This window comes from Papio anubis, chromosome 6 (assembly GCF_008728515.1).
Source record: "Papio anubis isolate 15944 chromosome 6, Panubis1.0, whole genome shotgun sequence".
Classification (NCBI taxonomy): domain Eukaryota; kingdom Metazoa; phylum Chordata; class Mammalia; order Primates; family Cercopithecidae; genus Papio; species Papio anubis.
The window spans coordinates 124,532,250-124,549,215 of record NC_044981.1 but is presented as its reverse complement, the minus strand read 5'-3'; the positions used below and the strand labels follow the sequence as shown (position 1 = coordinate 124,549,215).

The 16,966-nt window shown below is 41.9% G+C and overlaps 1 protein-coding gene across 3 annotated transcripts in view; it reads left to right on the top strand.

Annotated features, from left to right (window-relative positions):
• ARFGEF3 (ARFGEF family member 3) overlaps positions 1-16,966 on the top strand; it is a 185,491-nt gene that overhangs the window by 86,090 nt on the left and 82,435 nt on the right. For all 3 annotated transcript variants that reach the window (XM_003898113.5, XM_009205990.2, XM_017958286.2), the window contains 4 exons: positions 102-180; positions 8,512-8,616; positions 10,080-10,413; positions 16,380-16,492. In XM_003898113.5, the coding sequence (XP_003898162.2) occupies positions 102-180; positions 8,512-8,616; positions 10,080-10,413; positions 16,380-16,492 (631 nt within the window). The remainder of the gene's footprint in view (positions 1-101; positions 181-8,511; positions 8,617-10,079; positions 10,414-16,379; positions 16,493-16,966) is intronic.

Sequence of the window (16,966 nt, the reverse complement as noted above, 5' to 3'; positions counted from 1 at the left end):
GTCTCAAAAACCATCTAAAGTGGAGGATGGGAAGGACGGTTCAGGGAACTTGTCATGCCCCCTGTTGATGTCTCATGCCTGTAACCTCCTCTGTTTTGAAGGGTCAACAGTAGAGTCCCTCTGTGATGATGTTGTCTCTGTACTCACCGTCCTGTGTGAGAAGCTGCAAGCCGCCATAAAGTAAGTGCCCTAACCATTGCCGCTTTTCTTTACTGGTGGTCTCCTTCTGAAATAGCCTTTGTCTACAACATCGCTTCAAATTATGGATTATAAGATTATAGGGACTCAACACTGGCATTTACTAAGGAATATATTCTGAAATTTGGTGCAATTCAAATAACCAAATACCATTACTAGAGTATATAACTTTCTGCCGTGACAATGGGAACACAATACCTTACAGAGAGCAATTGCTTCCTGGAGCATGAAGCTGAGTGGGAAGAATCTTGGGCTGAGTGCTAGTTGGTGTAAGAGCCGGTCCTGTCTCGGCCAGATCTCAGCTGTGTCCCGGTACGTGACTCTTCTCATCAAACCGTGCTGCCCTTTCTTCCTCTATCAAATGACAGCGTTGGACTGTGTAATTTATCTCTATTTCTTCTAACACTCTAGAGCCTATGAGCTCACACAACTGACTTTAAAAAGAGCATGTTACTCTGACTTTTACTTTTTGTTTTTGCATATCAATTAATATCTGAGTTCACTTAGGTGATGCCTGCTGCTCCATCTTTCCGTGCAGTCGTTAACAAGACAACCTGTGCACCTGTAGTAAAGCCAAATCATAAAACCCCAGACTTTCAACATGGGATGAAAAGTCTCTACCAGCTACATATGTCATGAATTGCAAAATTCTTCAACACATTACAATTCTGAAGGGCCCTTTGAATTGTGAAAGACATTAAACTATCATTCATTTGTAACTAGGACATCTGATGATGCAGAAAACTTACCTGCTGAATTTTAAATGCAGGAATGAGTTGGGAGAAATAGTCTAGTTGTAGGCAAGAATGAGGTGTCTCACTTTGCTGGAAATATTGCAGAAACTCATCTTTTAATTTGTTTGGCTTTTGGTTTCTCAGAAATTTAGGATTATTTTTTAAGCTAAGCTTAGAATTACTCTTAGAAGTTGTTGCCAGATGGTTTCTTCATCAGTTCTTCTGTTGTTCCTGTAAGTCACCTCTATATTTTGACCAAAGTAAGCTCTCTTTATTGAGGCACTTCAAGGTCAAATAGAAAATAAAATAGTGATACCAGGGTTGGGGTCGGGGAGAGGAAATAGGGAGATATAAGCCAAAGAATTCAAAGTAGCAAATGTGTAGGTTGAATAAGTCTAAAGATCAAATGTACAACATGGGGACTATAGTTATTAATAATGTATTGTATTCAGGATCTTTGCTAAATGAGTAGCTTACAGCTGCTCTTGCCACTGGGCTGTGGATGGGTGGTGGGAGGGAATGAGTAACTATGTGAGATGATGGATATGTTAATTTGTTTCACTATAGTAACCATTTTAGAATATATATAAATCCTATAACATCATGTTGTAAACCTTAAATATGCAAATAAAATTTATTTTTAAAAATGAAAAGGCCTATTTAATACATGGATAGTATAAACCAAAAAGAAATAGCACTTTTTCTCTACCCCTCACCCTCAAATTTCTCCCATCCCTGGACCCTGGCAGGCTAGGCAGGCAGCAGGTGTGGGCTTCCCCCTGCTTAGGCGGGCTGAGTCCCACAGCAGATGGATGTAAATAGCTCCTGCTGTACCCTGCGTAGGTCCGCATCTTTCCTGACCATGGAGTGTTGGAACAGTGGAGCTGGCACTCAGATTACCATCCTAACTGAGGGCTCTAGCACCAACTGCAGCGACCCCATCTTTAAGGCCCCCATGCCACCTGCTTTGCTTGGGACAGTCCCAGATTATACCTGTTGTGTAATAATTATAATTACCCTCCTTCACTCTCAAAGGTGTTCTGGTTTAGGTCATGTGTTCACTCTACCCATCAGTGACCAGAGGTCTGATCTCTTCTAGTGCTAAGTCCTCCCCCTCCCCATCCAGTTCCCTCCATCATAACACAGACAGCTGGTATAGCAGAGTTGGAATATGTTTCTATTGGCATATTTTCTCCTAAGACACAATCAAGAGTGATGTTTAATCACTATTGGCTCAACTACATTATCTTTGTTGGATTACCTGGGTTAAAACCCACACGTTGCCCCTTACTGGCGTGTGACTTTGGACAAAGATCTGAACCACCTTAAGTGTGTATATCCTATAAAATAATTAATATACTATTTCTTATGGTAATTACTATAATATTGTATAGAATATCAGTAATACAAAACACATTGATGTTTTTGTAAGATTGAATGAGAAAATACTCTTAAAAGACTGCCAATGCCCATCAGCCACAGAGCTCCAGGAACACCTGAAGTTAACAGGATTCATTTTAGTAACTTCTTATATGAGGGAGCCTGTCCACCATGGGAAACCACAGGACAGTAAAAGGGTATTAGGAGGGGTTGTTATAGGATTTTAGCATGAGTTAGGTGACTTAGAATGGGTTAAAAATTGAGCGTTCTGTTCAAAGATTGAGTGCTATCAGAAAGTAGGCACAATTCTAGCACTGGGCATCTTAATTTTTTCTAGCAGGCAGGACCAACAGATGGGAGCTAGAGTTGTCATAGAAGAAGAAGTGGGAGTCAGTCATAGGGGAGAGGGACATTTGTTCATTTTTGTGGTCATACGGAGCCCTTTTAAAAAAGAAGACCTCTGTTCAGGCGTGGCCGTTGATTGGCTTTCATCCTGTTCCAGCGCATTCATGGTGAGTCCTCATCTGATGTTAACAGGTGAACTTGTTTGTGTTCACCAGGGGACACCGCAGCCTCGCTGGTGGCAACCAGGTACTGCCAGCTGTCGGGGGTGCTTCTCCCTGACCCCTGCTCCACCCCCAGGTGCTAGCATTGGCAGAGAATAGCACGAAGACCACCAGAACCACAAAAACTATGAAGACTGTATTTGTTACTTCATAAGCAAGGGAAAACTAATTAGCTAAACTTTTTTCTGAGTAGTTTTCTAAGGGAAAAATCTGGAGTTTTTAAATGCCAGAAACGTGGGAGAGGCTCATGGTAGTTATGCCAGTTAGTAATTAAAACCTAACTAGAGGTCAGGAGTTTGAGACCAGCCTGGCCAACATGGTGAAACCCCATCTCTACTAAAAATACAAAAAATTAACCAGGCGTGGTGGCGGGTGCCTGTAATCCCAGCTACTAGAGAGGCTGAGGCAGGAGAATCGCTTGAACCAGGGAGGCAAAGGTTGCAGTGAGCTGAGACCGTGCCGTTGCACTCCAGCCTAGGCAACAAGAGCAAAACTCCGAAATAAATAAATAAATACATAAATAAGTCCCTAGTCAGCAGGATAAGGCAAAATGAGTCTGTAGGCCCAACATGGATAGGCTTAAAACATACCATTGTTCATTAGTCAGAAAAGTCTTAGGCTAGGTTCAGTGAGTGCCTGGCATTCTGGGGTTCAAGTTCACGGTTCTTTAAACCTGGATGGCTCCAGCCACCCAGAAATCCCCATCAGCTCCAGGAATCCCTCTCATCTGTAGGGCAACCATATGACCTGGTTTACCTGTGGGTATTTAAGGTTATGCCTATAATGTAATTATTATAAACACTCAGTTTTGAAATCTAGGAAGTACTGCTGTAAGTAGAATTATTTTTGATTGTGCAGTGTCTAGCATGTAGTAAATATTTGACATACATTTGCTTTAAACTGCTTTGTTTGCTTTTAGAATAGTTGCTGCTAATTCTAGTCATCATACAGTTAAGAACACTGGGCTGTGTACATCAGAAATTTGACTGTAGATTGTTAGGAAAATGCATTGCACAAACACACACTGAAAGTGCTCACACATACATATTAGAAAATAAAGGTTGTAGATTTCAATCAGTCACTGAAAAACAAAGCATTTCTTAACCACATGACTTAAGAATAGGTATTTTGTTTTTGTTTTTTTGAGACAGTCTTACCCTGTCGCCCAGGCTGGAGTGCAGAGGCGTCATCTGGGCTCACTGCAACTTCTGCCTCCCGGGTTCAAACAATTCTCCTGCCTCAGCCTCTTGAGTAGCTGGGACTGCAGGCATGCGTCACCACACCCAGATAATTTTTTATATTTTTGGTAGAGATGGGGTTTCACCATGTTGGCTAGGCTGGTCTCTTGGTGGCTCACACCTGTAATCCCAGCACTTTGGGAGGCCCAGGCAGATGGATCACTTGATGTCAGGAATTTGAGAATAGGTTTTAAATGGAGAAAATAATTCACGTGCACATTTTTCTAGGATTTCTCATTGTACATTGGATCGAAGATGGCTTTAGGCATGTTATTTTAGAGCTTAATGATTTTATAGGATTCTCAGTCTTGCTTGATTTTCCAGTACAATTCCCCTGGTCATAGTTCTGCCTCTGGAAATTGATTGCTTTGTTTGATTTCAGTATTTGCCATCATGACTCCATTACCCTCAGATGGGGGCCTTTTGCTAAAGATGCTGGGGGCACAGGATGCTTAGCGTAGCTGTAAGGGAAGACCTTTATGTCCACCTGGTAAGATAGTCCTGTGCCCCGGCTACTCTCACTCTGGTGCTTCTGTTCATTCTCCTTGCTAAGTTTTCACTTGTGTACCATAGCTTCTGATTTTACTAACTTAATTCCTTTATTTCTATTAGCTAAACTTGATGCCTCTTCTACCCTCTGAATAGGTTATTCCTCTGAAATTACACTAGAATCAGTATTTACTAACCTCAACAGCCATTTCCAAAATCAGTGCCTCTTAGGGCTTTAGCTCTGTAGGGGTGTGTGTTCATGATATGCTTGGTCTCTTGGGAGGATTCAGAAAATGTATTCGGGAATGTAGAACACTCCCTCGCATGCCTTGGCAATGTGGTATTAATAGAATCCTATGTTAGGCAAGTTGAGTTACATGATGCTTTTTAAATCCAAGAATTTCAGGAAGGATAATTGGGCTTAGAAAGATACTTATTCTCTGCCTGTTTCCCATCACTCTTTCCCTGCTTCTCTCTCCTCCTAGAACAGAATGTTAGAGTGAAACCTATACCAATGCAGGCTTGGAATCGATGGGGCCTACCAAAGCATTCCCACTGTCTGTGTTAATTCCATTTCTCTCCTTACACAATTATTAAATTTCTTCTCTCCTTTAACTAAATTCAAATCTATTTCTAAGGGAAGTGAAGTCAAAATGGTTCAAAACAAAACCCTAAGAACTCCAGAGATACAAAACGTGCTAGGTTGCCCTCCCAGTAGCCTTGCCAGGAGATGTGGCTGCTTCGCCTTCACGGCCCGTGGGTCCACGCCTGAGCGCTGTTCTCCACAGATCGTGCACCTGGGAAGAAGTTCAGTGATGAGCAGAGAACGAAACCAGCAGATACTCAGCCTGTCAACCATGAAATGCTCAGACAAAAGACCAAGGAAAGTGACTTACAGCCCTCCTAAGTGGACAGGTTTTTCCCTGTGTGTTTTGAAGGAGTTGGCTGGTTTCTAGGCTACTTTTTGCCTTGTGCATTCTACTTGTTTGTGTAGGGCCGGCTGTTATATGCATACACACTGTGTGCGTGCGCGTGTGTATCTAGTGGAAGGTGCTTACGTTTTAAACAGCTCCTTTAATGGTGTGACTCATGCACGGCCACGATCACCTGTTTTCCAGACTGCTGCAACCCACGCAAAAGCTGCTGCGTTCAGTCTCCAAGGAGACTCTCAGGCCAGTTACCTTGGCAATGCGTTCCCTGCCAGTGAGTCTGATAATCTCGGGGTTGAAGAATTCACCGTGGCACACTTTGCCAATAGCTTAATGACTCATAGCTTTTCTATGGACTTATTTCCAATGATTTCAGAAATTGAGAGTCTTTCCTGTCTAGAGTTGTTTTCGTTTTGTGATGCTAGACTGACAGTTTGAAAGAAAAAGAGAAATTTCTGAATTGGAGCATTTAATAATTCTTCTTCTTAATAACAGGTCAAGTGATTGGTCAGAATGATTAACCGAGACTACAGTGAAGGCCATCCTTCCAGAAGTGATTTTTTAAATATGGCTTACAATTGATACCATGGCCCTCTAATTTGTCCTGTCCACTCTCTTCCTCGTAAAGCAAACAAATTGAACATTCTGAAATACAGATCTGGTCATGTCACTGTTTTACCTCCAAATAAAGTCCAGACATCTTAGCGTGGCCTACAGGGCCCTTCCTGATCGGGCCTCTGTCCACCTCTCAGGCTGATACCATCCTCACACCCTGTGCTTTAGCCACAACCTCTCAGCCCAGATCCCTTCCTCCTCCACCCCCACATTTTGTGACACCTCTTCCTGTGCCTCACCATGCCACAGTCTCCTACTTGAACTTGAGAATCTACTAAGACAGCATGTCCTGTGGACATTCTTTCTAAGAAGGTACTCCTGCCATATGGTCTCACAGAACCTTGTGTTAAGGTATTCGTTCACAGCCCTTCCCACCCGTGCTTTATCTACTGGCTTATATGTCTGTCCAGTCCCATAAGAGTGAAGAAACCTCCTGTTTCACGTCAAGAGCTACGTCGTGGTCAAAAGCGTAGGGAAGCTTGTAGGACTAGAAGCCTAGAAATGTGAGGTCCTTACCTGGCCCAAGAATGGCTCATGATTTCTTACTCTTCCTCCATCCATCACCTTCCTCTTGGCAAATAGGAATAATTTTTGTGGAGACTCAGCCTTTCCCCATTTCTTCTTCTACTCTCAAAGGGTGTGGTAGACAGAGTATATCCAAATATAAGTGACTTTCCCTTCTACAGAATAATAACATTATTTAATCATTATACAGCTCTCTTAAGACAAGGGAGATTTTAGAATATGGGTCGGGAATCTTTTTCTATAAAGGGCTACAAACTATCTCTGTCTCTTGTCTTTGTTTTTGTTTAGTTCTATAAACCTTAAAAGAAAATAAAAACAGTATTTTTAGTGAAGAGGCCACAAAAGGCTTTAGGGCATAATATCAATGTTGGGGTATTTAATGGCACATAAATAAAGGACTCCATCCCTCTTACTATCCTGTGTCTTACAATTGCACGGTCTTTCTCAATTTGGCAGTTGTGTGGATGTAACCTCTGGCCCTGGCACTGTCTACTGTTAACTTTTCTTTGCTTCCTTCCTCTCTCTTCAAGTTTCTAGTTGGCCTGTCATGAGCCTTTCTGTTCCTTCCACCCCCTTCTCCTGGGACTACTTTGAACTGTTAAAGACACTAGACTTCCTGACTTCCTTTGGACATTTATTTATTTTAAATTAGGTGAAAGAGACACAACCAAAAATTATTTTTATAAGCAAGTTTTTCCTTTTTCTGAGTATTCCCATTCCACATTACTGAGTGAACTCTCTAAGAAAGGATTTATTATGTGTTTGCAATAAACATGTCCCTGAAAATTAAATTCTTCCTTAGCCCTATCTGTCACTCTTGTCACCTACCTGGATTTTAATACTTTCTGGTAGGCTGGGCAGAGAAGTTAATCTGGATATTAGGAGTCTGTTCCCCATAAAGTTGTCTGTTTTCTTCATCTGGCTCTGTTCCTCTATGAGGAACCCCATAATAATAACTTGGACACAAAATAATTTCTCCACAGAAAAATCACGTTTCCTCAATAAGGAAGAAAAGTCTAATGCAAGTTCATAAAGTGTTCACCAATGAAAAGATTATGTGGTAAACGGTCTCTTGAAAGGTTTAGATAATATAAAAATTAGCATTTCTGCCATAAACTACGGACTTTAGTTAATATATCAATTTTTTATTAATTGTGGCAAATGTACTATACCAATGTAAGGTTTAATAATAGTTCAATATGGTAACTCTGTTTCATGGTCAGTTTTTTGTAAATCTCCAAGTGCTCTAAAAAGTAAAGTTTATTAGTAAAAAAAAAAAAAAAATTTCACCCAACTGTATTATTTTGCTGAGGTTGCTGTAACAAAGTGCCATAAACTGAGTACCTTAAACAGTAATTTGTTGTATTACGGTTCTGGAGCCTGTAAGTTCAAGATCAAGGCTTCAGTGGGGTTGGTTCCTCCTGAGAACGGAGAGAGAAGGATCTCCTCAGGCTTCTCTCCTCACCTTGTAGATGGCTGTCTTTTCCCTGTGTCTCTTCACACTGTCTTCCCTCAATGAATGTCTCTGTGTCCAAATTTCCATTTCTTTAAGGACAGAGTCATGTTGGATTAGCATCCCCCCAGTGAACTGAGTCTAACTTGATCACCTCTGTAAGGACCTATCTCCAGATAAAGTCACATTCAGAGGTGCTGGAGATTAGGACTCCAACCTGTGAATTTGGGGAGAGAGACAGAGTTCAACCCATAATGCTAACCTTCCCCCAAAAACTAGCACTTTGGTAACGCCTACCATTTTTCCGAGCATGTTTCCACACATTACCTCTTTAATTTTGTCTTGTCTTTTGTCTGCATTTGTGTCGGTTCTGCTCTTCCACAGTGACAGCCAGCAGCTGCAGCTTCTCTACCTGGAGTGCATCCTGTCTGTGCTCAGCAGCTCCTCCTCCTCCATGCACCTGCACAGGCGCTTCACGGACCTGATCTGGTGAGCACCCACTCCTGACGCCCCCATGCTGACACTAACCCAAGGGCTTCTGCTGGCTGTGTCTCTGGGTCCCTCTCCATGAAGTCCATGACCCACCAGTAGTAGTTTCATCTGTGCATAAATGTCGTAGAGAGAAAGCAGGGAAATTGTGGCCAGGTACAGTTGCTCATACCTGTAATCTCAGCACTTTGGGAGGCCGAGGCGGGCAGATTGCTTGAGGCCAGGAGTTCGAGACCAGCCTTGGCAACATGATGAAACTTAGTCTCTACTAAAAGTATAAAAATAACTGGGCATGGTGGTTGTGGGCACCTGTAATCCCAGCTTCTTGGAAGGCAGAGGCATGAGAATTGCTTGAACCCAGGAGGTGGAGGTTGCAGCGAGTGGAGATCAAGCCACTGCACTCCAGCCTGGGAGACAGAGTAAGACTCTCAGAAAATAATAATAATAATAATAATAATAATAGGCCAGGTGCAGTGACTCACACTCCCAGCACTTTGGGAAACCTAGGTGGGCGGATCACAAGGTCAGGAGTTCGAGGCCAACACAGTGAAACCCTGTCTCTACTAAAAATACAAAAATTAGCTGAGTGTGATGGTGGGCGCCTGTAATCCCAGCTACTTGGGAGGCTGAGGCAGGAGAATCACTTGAACCTGGGAGGTGGAGGTTGCGGTGAGCTGAGATCGCGCCACTGCACTCCAGTCTGGGCGACAAAGCTAGACTCTGTCTCAAAAAAATATATAATAATAATAATAATAATAATAATAAAGCAGATAAATTGTTTTGTTGACATCCATCAGACCAAAATCCGCAGAAAAACCGATGCTGATTATGGCAGAATATGCTTCCAAGGCCCTCTTTGGTTTATATCATAGGATCATGAGATACCAGAACCAGAAAATTTTTCTGTGTTTTCAGCTCGTTCAAAAAGCAGATAACTTATGCAGGGAGCAAGAGATACTGAGCTTTACTCCTAGCCCTAGCTCCATCTCAACCCGAATACCAGTCTCTTAATCATAGTCAGAGATTCCCAGAAGTGACAGGCCCTGCAGGCAGGCAGCTGGTTTTCGGGATCCCTGGGCTTATCGACAGGAAGGAAGCCAAATGGCAGGTGTCAGTGTGGAATTTGCAATTAACTTCTCAAATGGTAAATAATTTTGTTATTTATAGTAATATGAAACTTTATAACAGCCATTTAGCATTTTGAGTCCATTTCTTCACTTATGATGGTTTCTTAATGCTTCTCTTATATATTATTTCATTCATGCTAGCTCAATTTATGAGTAAAAGTATTGTTGAAATACCCAGAAATGTTAGAGAGACTTAGAAAACGGGCAAAATGTAGCCAAAAGAAGAAGCAGTAAAGAGCCCCACTCTTGTCATTTCTGCAGCATCTGTTTACTCGCAGAGTAAATGTTATCATTTGTCTTGTGGGGAAACTTACTTTTCTCACCATCTCTTCCCAGGAAGAACCTCTGCCCTGCTCTCATCGTCATCCTGGGGAATCCAATTCATGACAAAACCATCACCTCTGCTCACAGCAGCAGCACCAGTACCAGCCTGGAGTCGGACTCTGCGTCTCCGGGAGTGTCTGATCATGGCCGGGGATCAGGCTGCTCCTGCACTGCTCCAGCCCTGAGCGGGCCCGTGGCTCGGACTATCTATTACATTGCAGCCGAGCTGGTCCGGCTGGTGGGGTCCGTGGACTCCATGAAGCCCGTGCTGCAGTCCCTCTACCACCGAGTGCTGCTGTACCCCCCACCCCAGCACCGTGTGGAAGCCATCAAAATAATGAAAGAGGTGAGGAGGCACTGGAGATCGCCACCAGGTTTACACGGTTTACAGGTTACAAGTTTCGCATACAAGAAACGCTCAGAAAAGGCTTGTCAATCACTTGCCAGAACTTCATTGCTGCCTCATGGTGTCCACTAACGAATGCTGTGTCTAGAGTCTGTGCGTGTGAACGTGTATTGCGAACCTGGGTGAGAGGGGTCAGTGATGTTCAGTGATGCAAAACCATTTGAGAATCGAGCTAGTGCTTGGTAAGACTCTGTTAGATGTGCACCTGACCAGGCCCATGCTGAGATTTCATTCTTCTACCTTAGGTGCTGTTTGTGCAGATATATGTGTTTATTCGCCTTTGCCAACATTAGATTTCAAAATGATTTTATACTCAGGTGGCACATTATCCCAGAAAAAAGAGCTTTGCCAGTCTCTGCTAAGAGGAATCCTTTGTTCCATTCTTTTGCCTCATTTCTCCCAAATGTCACGACCCCAGCGAGAACATAAAGGTTGTCCAGATTGCAGTAGCCATCCCAGTGTGCTGCTTCATAGTTTTGAGGCAGAATTAGGCTTATTTTTGAAGGTGCTTCAAACAAAGATTCCTCTGCCTTCTCTCAGAAAACCAAAAGGAAAAGTCATCAGTGTTTTTGTATTTGTGAATCTGATCATAAAGGTCCAATTGCAACATTGCATTTCCTTTTGGTATCTCACCCCTGCAAAAACCAGAGTAGCAAAATTCCCTTGTCGATGATTAATTTATTTTAAGCGATCATTGCCGCCAACCAATATCTGAGAAGTTAAATTTGAATTCTTTCTTGGTGTTTTAATGAGATTTTATTGTTATGACTATTGGAAAGTTCTGACCCACTATTTCTAGAAATTAAGGAGTGGCCCAGATTTAATGGCTGTTAAGAAAATCTATGAGCCCATGATAATATTTACCATTCTTTTTCTTGCCTATTATATGCCAGGCACTTCACATATATTATTTTTATTATTCATAATACATTTGTGAGGTTGTATATCAACTTTTATTTATTTATTTATTTCGAGACAGGGTCTCACTCTGTTGCCCAGGCTGGAGTGCAGTGGCACAATCACGGCTCAATGCAGCATGGACCTCCTGAGTTCAAGTGATCCTCCTACCTCAGTCTCCTGAGTAGCTGGGACCACAGGTGCATGACACCACGCCTGGCTAATTTTTGTATTTTTTGTAGAGACATGTTGCCCAGGCTGGTCTCAAACTCCTGAGCTCAAGCAATCCGCCCGCCTCAGTCTTCCAAAGTGCTAGGGTTACAGGTATGAGCCACTGTGCCCGGCCATCGACTTTATTTTTACCAATTAAGAATGTTACTTCTTTTCCCCACCAGACCTTCAGGCAATGGAGATCAAAAAGCCAGCTTTAAGAACTGATCTTCACTAGATGGGCAGATATAATACAACTTTGGAGGCCGGTGAGACTAGACCACTCTTCACCACTCAGACAGCAGTGGCCCTTCCCCAGGGTCCTCCCCTATACCTGTTCAACTTGCATCCTGGAGGGGCAAGCATGGGCTTCCTCTGATTAGCAGATCCCCAGGAAGATGGGAGAGAAAGGGGCTAGCAAGGCATGCTCAGCTCCTTACCCTAAATTCACCGGTCTGATCAGGGGCTCTTCCTATACCTGGAAGAAATGAGAGGAAAGGAGAAGAGAGGCCTAGAATTTTACTGCACTGGATGTTCCTCCTCATAGAAATGTGATGCCAGAGGAAAAGGAAATTCCCTCCCACAAAGAAACTTAGGCTTGAGGAGGTCAAATGGATTGCCCAAAGTCCCAAAGAAAAAGAAGGTGCAAACCCTGGACCCACTGACCCTAATCCCATGGTCTTTTGCTGTATCATTCTTATCACTGGACTTGACTCTCACATTGCAGTGCAGATGACCCCCAGCAGCCCGTTTCTTGGTGTTGGTTCTGCTGCCCATTTCAGGAGCCTGAGTTTAAGAGTCAGGGTTCGACAATGAGATCACTTGGACTCGGGAAGGGGAACATCACACACTGGGGCCTATTATGGAGAAGGGGGAGCGGGGAGGGATTGCATTGGGAGTTATACCTGATGTAAATGACGAGTTGATGGGTGCTGATGAGTTGGTGGGTGTAGCACACCAACATGGCACAAGTATACATATGTAACAAGCCTGCACGTTATGCACATGTACCGTAGAACTTAAAGTATAATAATATAAAAAAAAAAAATCAGGATTCGAATCCTCTTTCTGCCAGTCACTGACTATGTGATATAGGTAAATCATTTAACTCTGAACTTAAAAGTTTTCTCATGGGTACCTTGTTATAATATTCCAAAGGTTGCAAATTCAAAATGCACTAAAGTTTGCCTAAGTACTTTGTAAGTATCAAGTACTAAACAAATATGTGGTGCACTTATTGCTCTTGTAAGGAAGAGAAAAAACATATGGAGGCTGAAAATAGTTGGTTCAATTCTAGCTGGCCTCCCTCTCCTGCCTGTTTTATTCCTTTTGTCTTACTGGATTTATGTCCATAAATCACCACTGTTAACAATTTTCCCATTGCCCGGGGCACTCTAATGGCTCTTCATTGACTCTCCCATCAAGGCTGAGTTACTGTGCCCAACTTCTAGAGCCTTCTTCCATCATTTGCATTTTCCATCACTTCCCAGGATGCACCTTCATCCCATTGACTGCTTTGTTCAATTCCCACCTCCCCGCCTCTTCAGGGTTTCCTGTCCCTTAGTCCTGTGGGCCACTCCCCCCTCACAGAATTGAGTGGTTAATTGCAACAGGCTAGACAACACTGCTTCTTCCCATTAGCTTATGTACAAACTCCCTTAGGAGATAATATTATGCCTATTTTCCAGATGGGAAAGCTGAGGCTCTGGGGGGATAAGTCACTTGCCCAAAGTCCTTCACGTTGTGAGTCGTAAAGCTAAGATGGTGAAGCCTGATGTTTTAAGTATGGCTGCTTCTTTACTATCAAAATCCTTGTCCTTCATGGCTGGGCTTCCTCAGACCACTGATCGTGTTCTTCTTTAAATTCCATCCCGCCATTTAGCAATTGATTATACGCCCCATCACACTGATTGTTTCACAATAGAATGGGGAACAAGCTTCTTGTCTCCTCAACTAGACTTTTCTGTGTAGATTGCTTCTGTATGTTTTCCCCTAGTATTTAACACTATAATGCTTGAATCAGAATAAGTGTTTAGCAACTTTTGACTGACTGACATGTGGACCTGAAGACAAAATGTCTACAAAGAGGCTATTTTATAAGCAGCGGCAACCTTTCTTTTCCCCTCAGAAATGACAGGCACTAGAGCAGTCACTGCCCACAGTAGAGCCGCTTGATACCTGGATGCTAAGTACATACTTTGCGTATGGCATACGTAAGTCTCTAAATGTGTTTTAAATGATTTGCTTTGTACTGCAAAAGGAAGTTAGTTATGTTTTTCTGTTCATCATACATGTTCTATCTTCCCAAGGTCATTTTGCAGAGGTGATGCTAGAATTTGATGGTAGTACCCAAGTAGCACGTCCAGTCAGTGCTGCCCCAAGGAGCCCAGCAGACTAATTGGGGCCAAGATGTTCTAAAAAGCAGCACCTCCACTTTATACGACAAAATCAATCATTTGGGAAAGTTGGTAACCTAGATACCAAAATGTGCAGGGCTTGTGCACACAAAGAAAACCACTGGGTTCCCAGGATGTTTGTTTAGCCTTTTGGAGTTTGTACGCTTGGTGTGTTATTTCCCTGTTCTAGTTTTAGTTTGTCACTCTGCCATATGCAGTGTGTGCCTATTGATCAAGGACATACAGGACATCTTTGGTTTTCAAAGCACAGCCCCTTTTTTGTTTCTGATTTCCCCTTAAAATGAGCAGTAATGAAAAAGTACAGCTTGCTTCCTTTTCTCTCCTATGGCTCAGCTTTAGAAGTTCCCTAGTCTTTATCAGACCTCTGGCACCCCAGCCACAGATCCCACAACTCTCATTCCCACCTGAAGAAGCTGAGATTAAAACATCTTTCCTTTTAGTATTTGTCAAGGGTTCTCCAGAAACCTTATCAATCCATCCCTTTCCCTCCAGATTCTGAAGCAATTGAGAAATAAGCACAAGATTAATGTGGGAATTAAAATAGATTATCTCGGGAGGCCAAGATGGGCGGATCACCTGAGGTCAGATGTTCAAGATAGGCTGGCCAACATGGTGAAACCCCGTCTCTACTAAAAATACAAAAAAATTAGCCTGGCGTGGTAGCACATACCTGTGGTCCCAGCTTCTTGGGAGACTGAGGCAGGAGAGTCTGTTGAACCCAGTAGGCAGAGGTTGCAGTGAGCCGAGATTGTGCTGCTGTACTCCAGTCTGGGTGACAGAGCGATATTCCATCTTTAAAAAAAATTAGTGAATTTATTAACAGTGAATATCTAATTTATTACCGGTGAAGCTGAATTTTAAATTGTGGTAGAATCCCAGGAGACAGTGAGGTTTTCCACTCCATCTTTTGGAAATGCACTTATCCTTCCAGCAAGAGATGGAGCATCCTGAGGCTCAGAGGGTCCAGCCACAGGGCTGCAGGCCTGTAGAGGGGGGGTGAGAGAGAGAGAGGGAAAGAGAGAGCCTGCCAGACTTTAGCCCCAGCATTGTCACTCTTTTTTTGATGTCAACAAAAAGTGGAAGCTTCATTTCTATTCCTCCCGGAGAGCAGAAATGTTCAATTTCTGTGGTAAGAAAGAAATATGGAGAGAGGGAAAGAGAAGAGTCACTTAAAATACAGCTTCTTCTGTGTAATGGACCTTTTCCTGCTTTGCTTGGAGTATCAATCACTTTGAAGATGAATGGACATACAATGGGATGTCTGCTGCAGACACACTGCATTAACCATCTTTCCTTGAATCAATTTAGCCTTGAGTTGACATCTTCTATAGACTTCTACCGTATGTATATAAAAATGTGTTAGAAATGAACAATTATGAACAGTCTACATATGAAAACTTGTGAGAAGCAGTAAATGGGAAGATATGTATAGCTTTAACTCCTTATATTGAAAAACAGAAAACCTTAATGTCCTAATTCTCCAGCTTAGTTAGAAAAAAAAGAATAGAATAAATTCAAAGAAAGTAGAAAGGAGGAAAAATAAGGATAAAAGAAGAAAGTAATGTGACAAGGAAATATAGGGGATTTTAAAAAGCAGAAAATGTTAGGACTGAAAAGATCAAGAAAGTTGAAAAACTTTTCTCAAGAGCAATAAAAAAATTTCAAAACAGGTACAAATGAACAGAAATAAAAATGAAAAAATACCTAACTATAGATGTTACACACATTAAAGAAATAAAAGAGGGTATTAGAAAACCAGGTAAAATGGAAAAGTCCTTAGGAAATAATACAACTTTTAAAAAGTTGGTTCAAGAAGAAATTGAGGACCTGAATAGTCCTATAATCTTTAAAGAAATGGAGGAAGTAGTTGAAGGATTCCTATTAAAATTCTGACCCCATGTAGCTTTAGAAACAAGTTATACAAGCATTCAAGGAACAGGTAATTCCAATCTTCCATGAACTTTTTCGGTGATGAGAAAGAGGGCATACTTCTCCACCCAGTTTATGAAGCTAGCCGACCTGGTACCAAAAGTAGACAAAAAGAGTCCAGGAAGGTTATATTAAAGGCCAATCTTACTAAAGAACAGAGATCCAAGTGTTTTCTGGTTCTGTGCTAGAAAAGATTTTTCAACAATCCCTCTGAGAATTTTCTTTGTCTAAGCCAGCGCTGAGCTGAGGAGCCAGGAGCCTGATACACACCATATGTCAAGAAGAAAACCTAAATCAGTCTTACTAAGATTGGAAGTTCCAAATAGTTGCGTTTCTTCTTATACTATATCACTCAGTAGGGAAAGTACATGTTTATTTGATCTCACAATTTAACAACCTTGTGCTTTTTTGTGATACTTACTTTTCTGTTACTCTTTTACCTTTTTCTTTAAGATACTCGGGAGCCCACAGCGTCTCTGTGACTTGGCAGGACCCAGCTCCATTGAATCAGAGTCCAGAAAAAGATCAATTTCAAAAAGAAAGTCTCATCTGGATCTCCTCAAACTGTATGATATTTATCCTTTTAGGTCTTTATTGAGGCTGCTTTTCTGAAGACTTTTAACTTTGCTTGCAAATCCCTGAGATTTTAAAAAATTCTACATTATATGAAATGTGTCTATTTAATAATTCACCCACAAGCTACATGAGAAGACGTACCTCAATTTATTATAATCATGGAACTTTGTATATTTTCATATTGACTTAAAACCAAATGTACCAAGTGAAATGTATAATAATTATTCATTGGGATTTTTTTAGAGAAGAACTTTTGACTTACAATACTGTAGCTATAGGATTTCTTCACATGTAGCCCCCCTAGAAAACTGAATATTATAGGCTCGTAATAGTTGTATTCACATACATCTGTTCAGGAATATGTTTACTTTATAGGGGAAGGTCCACATTATCATATAACCATTATCACTATTTTCTATTTGAAATACCGAGCATAATACAAAAGTGAGATTGTTCGGGAAGGT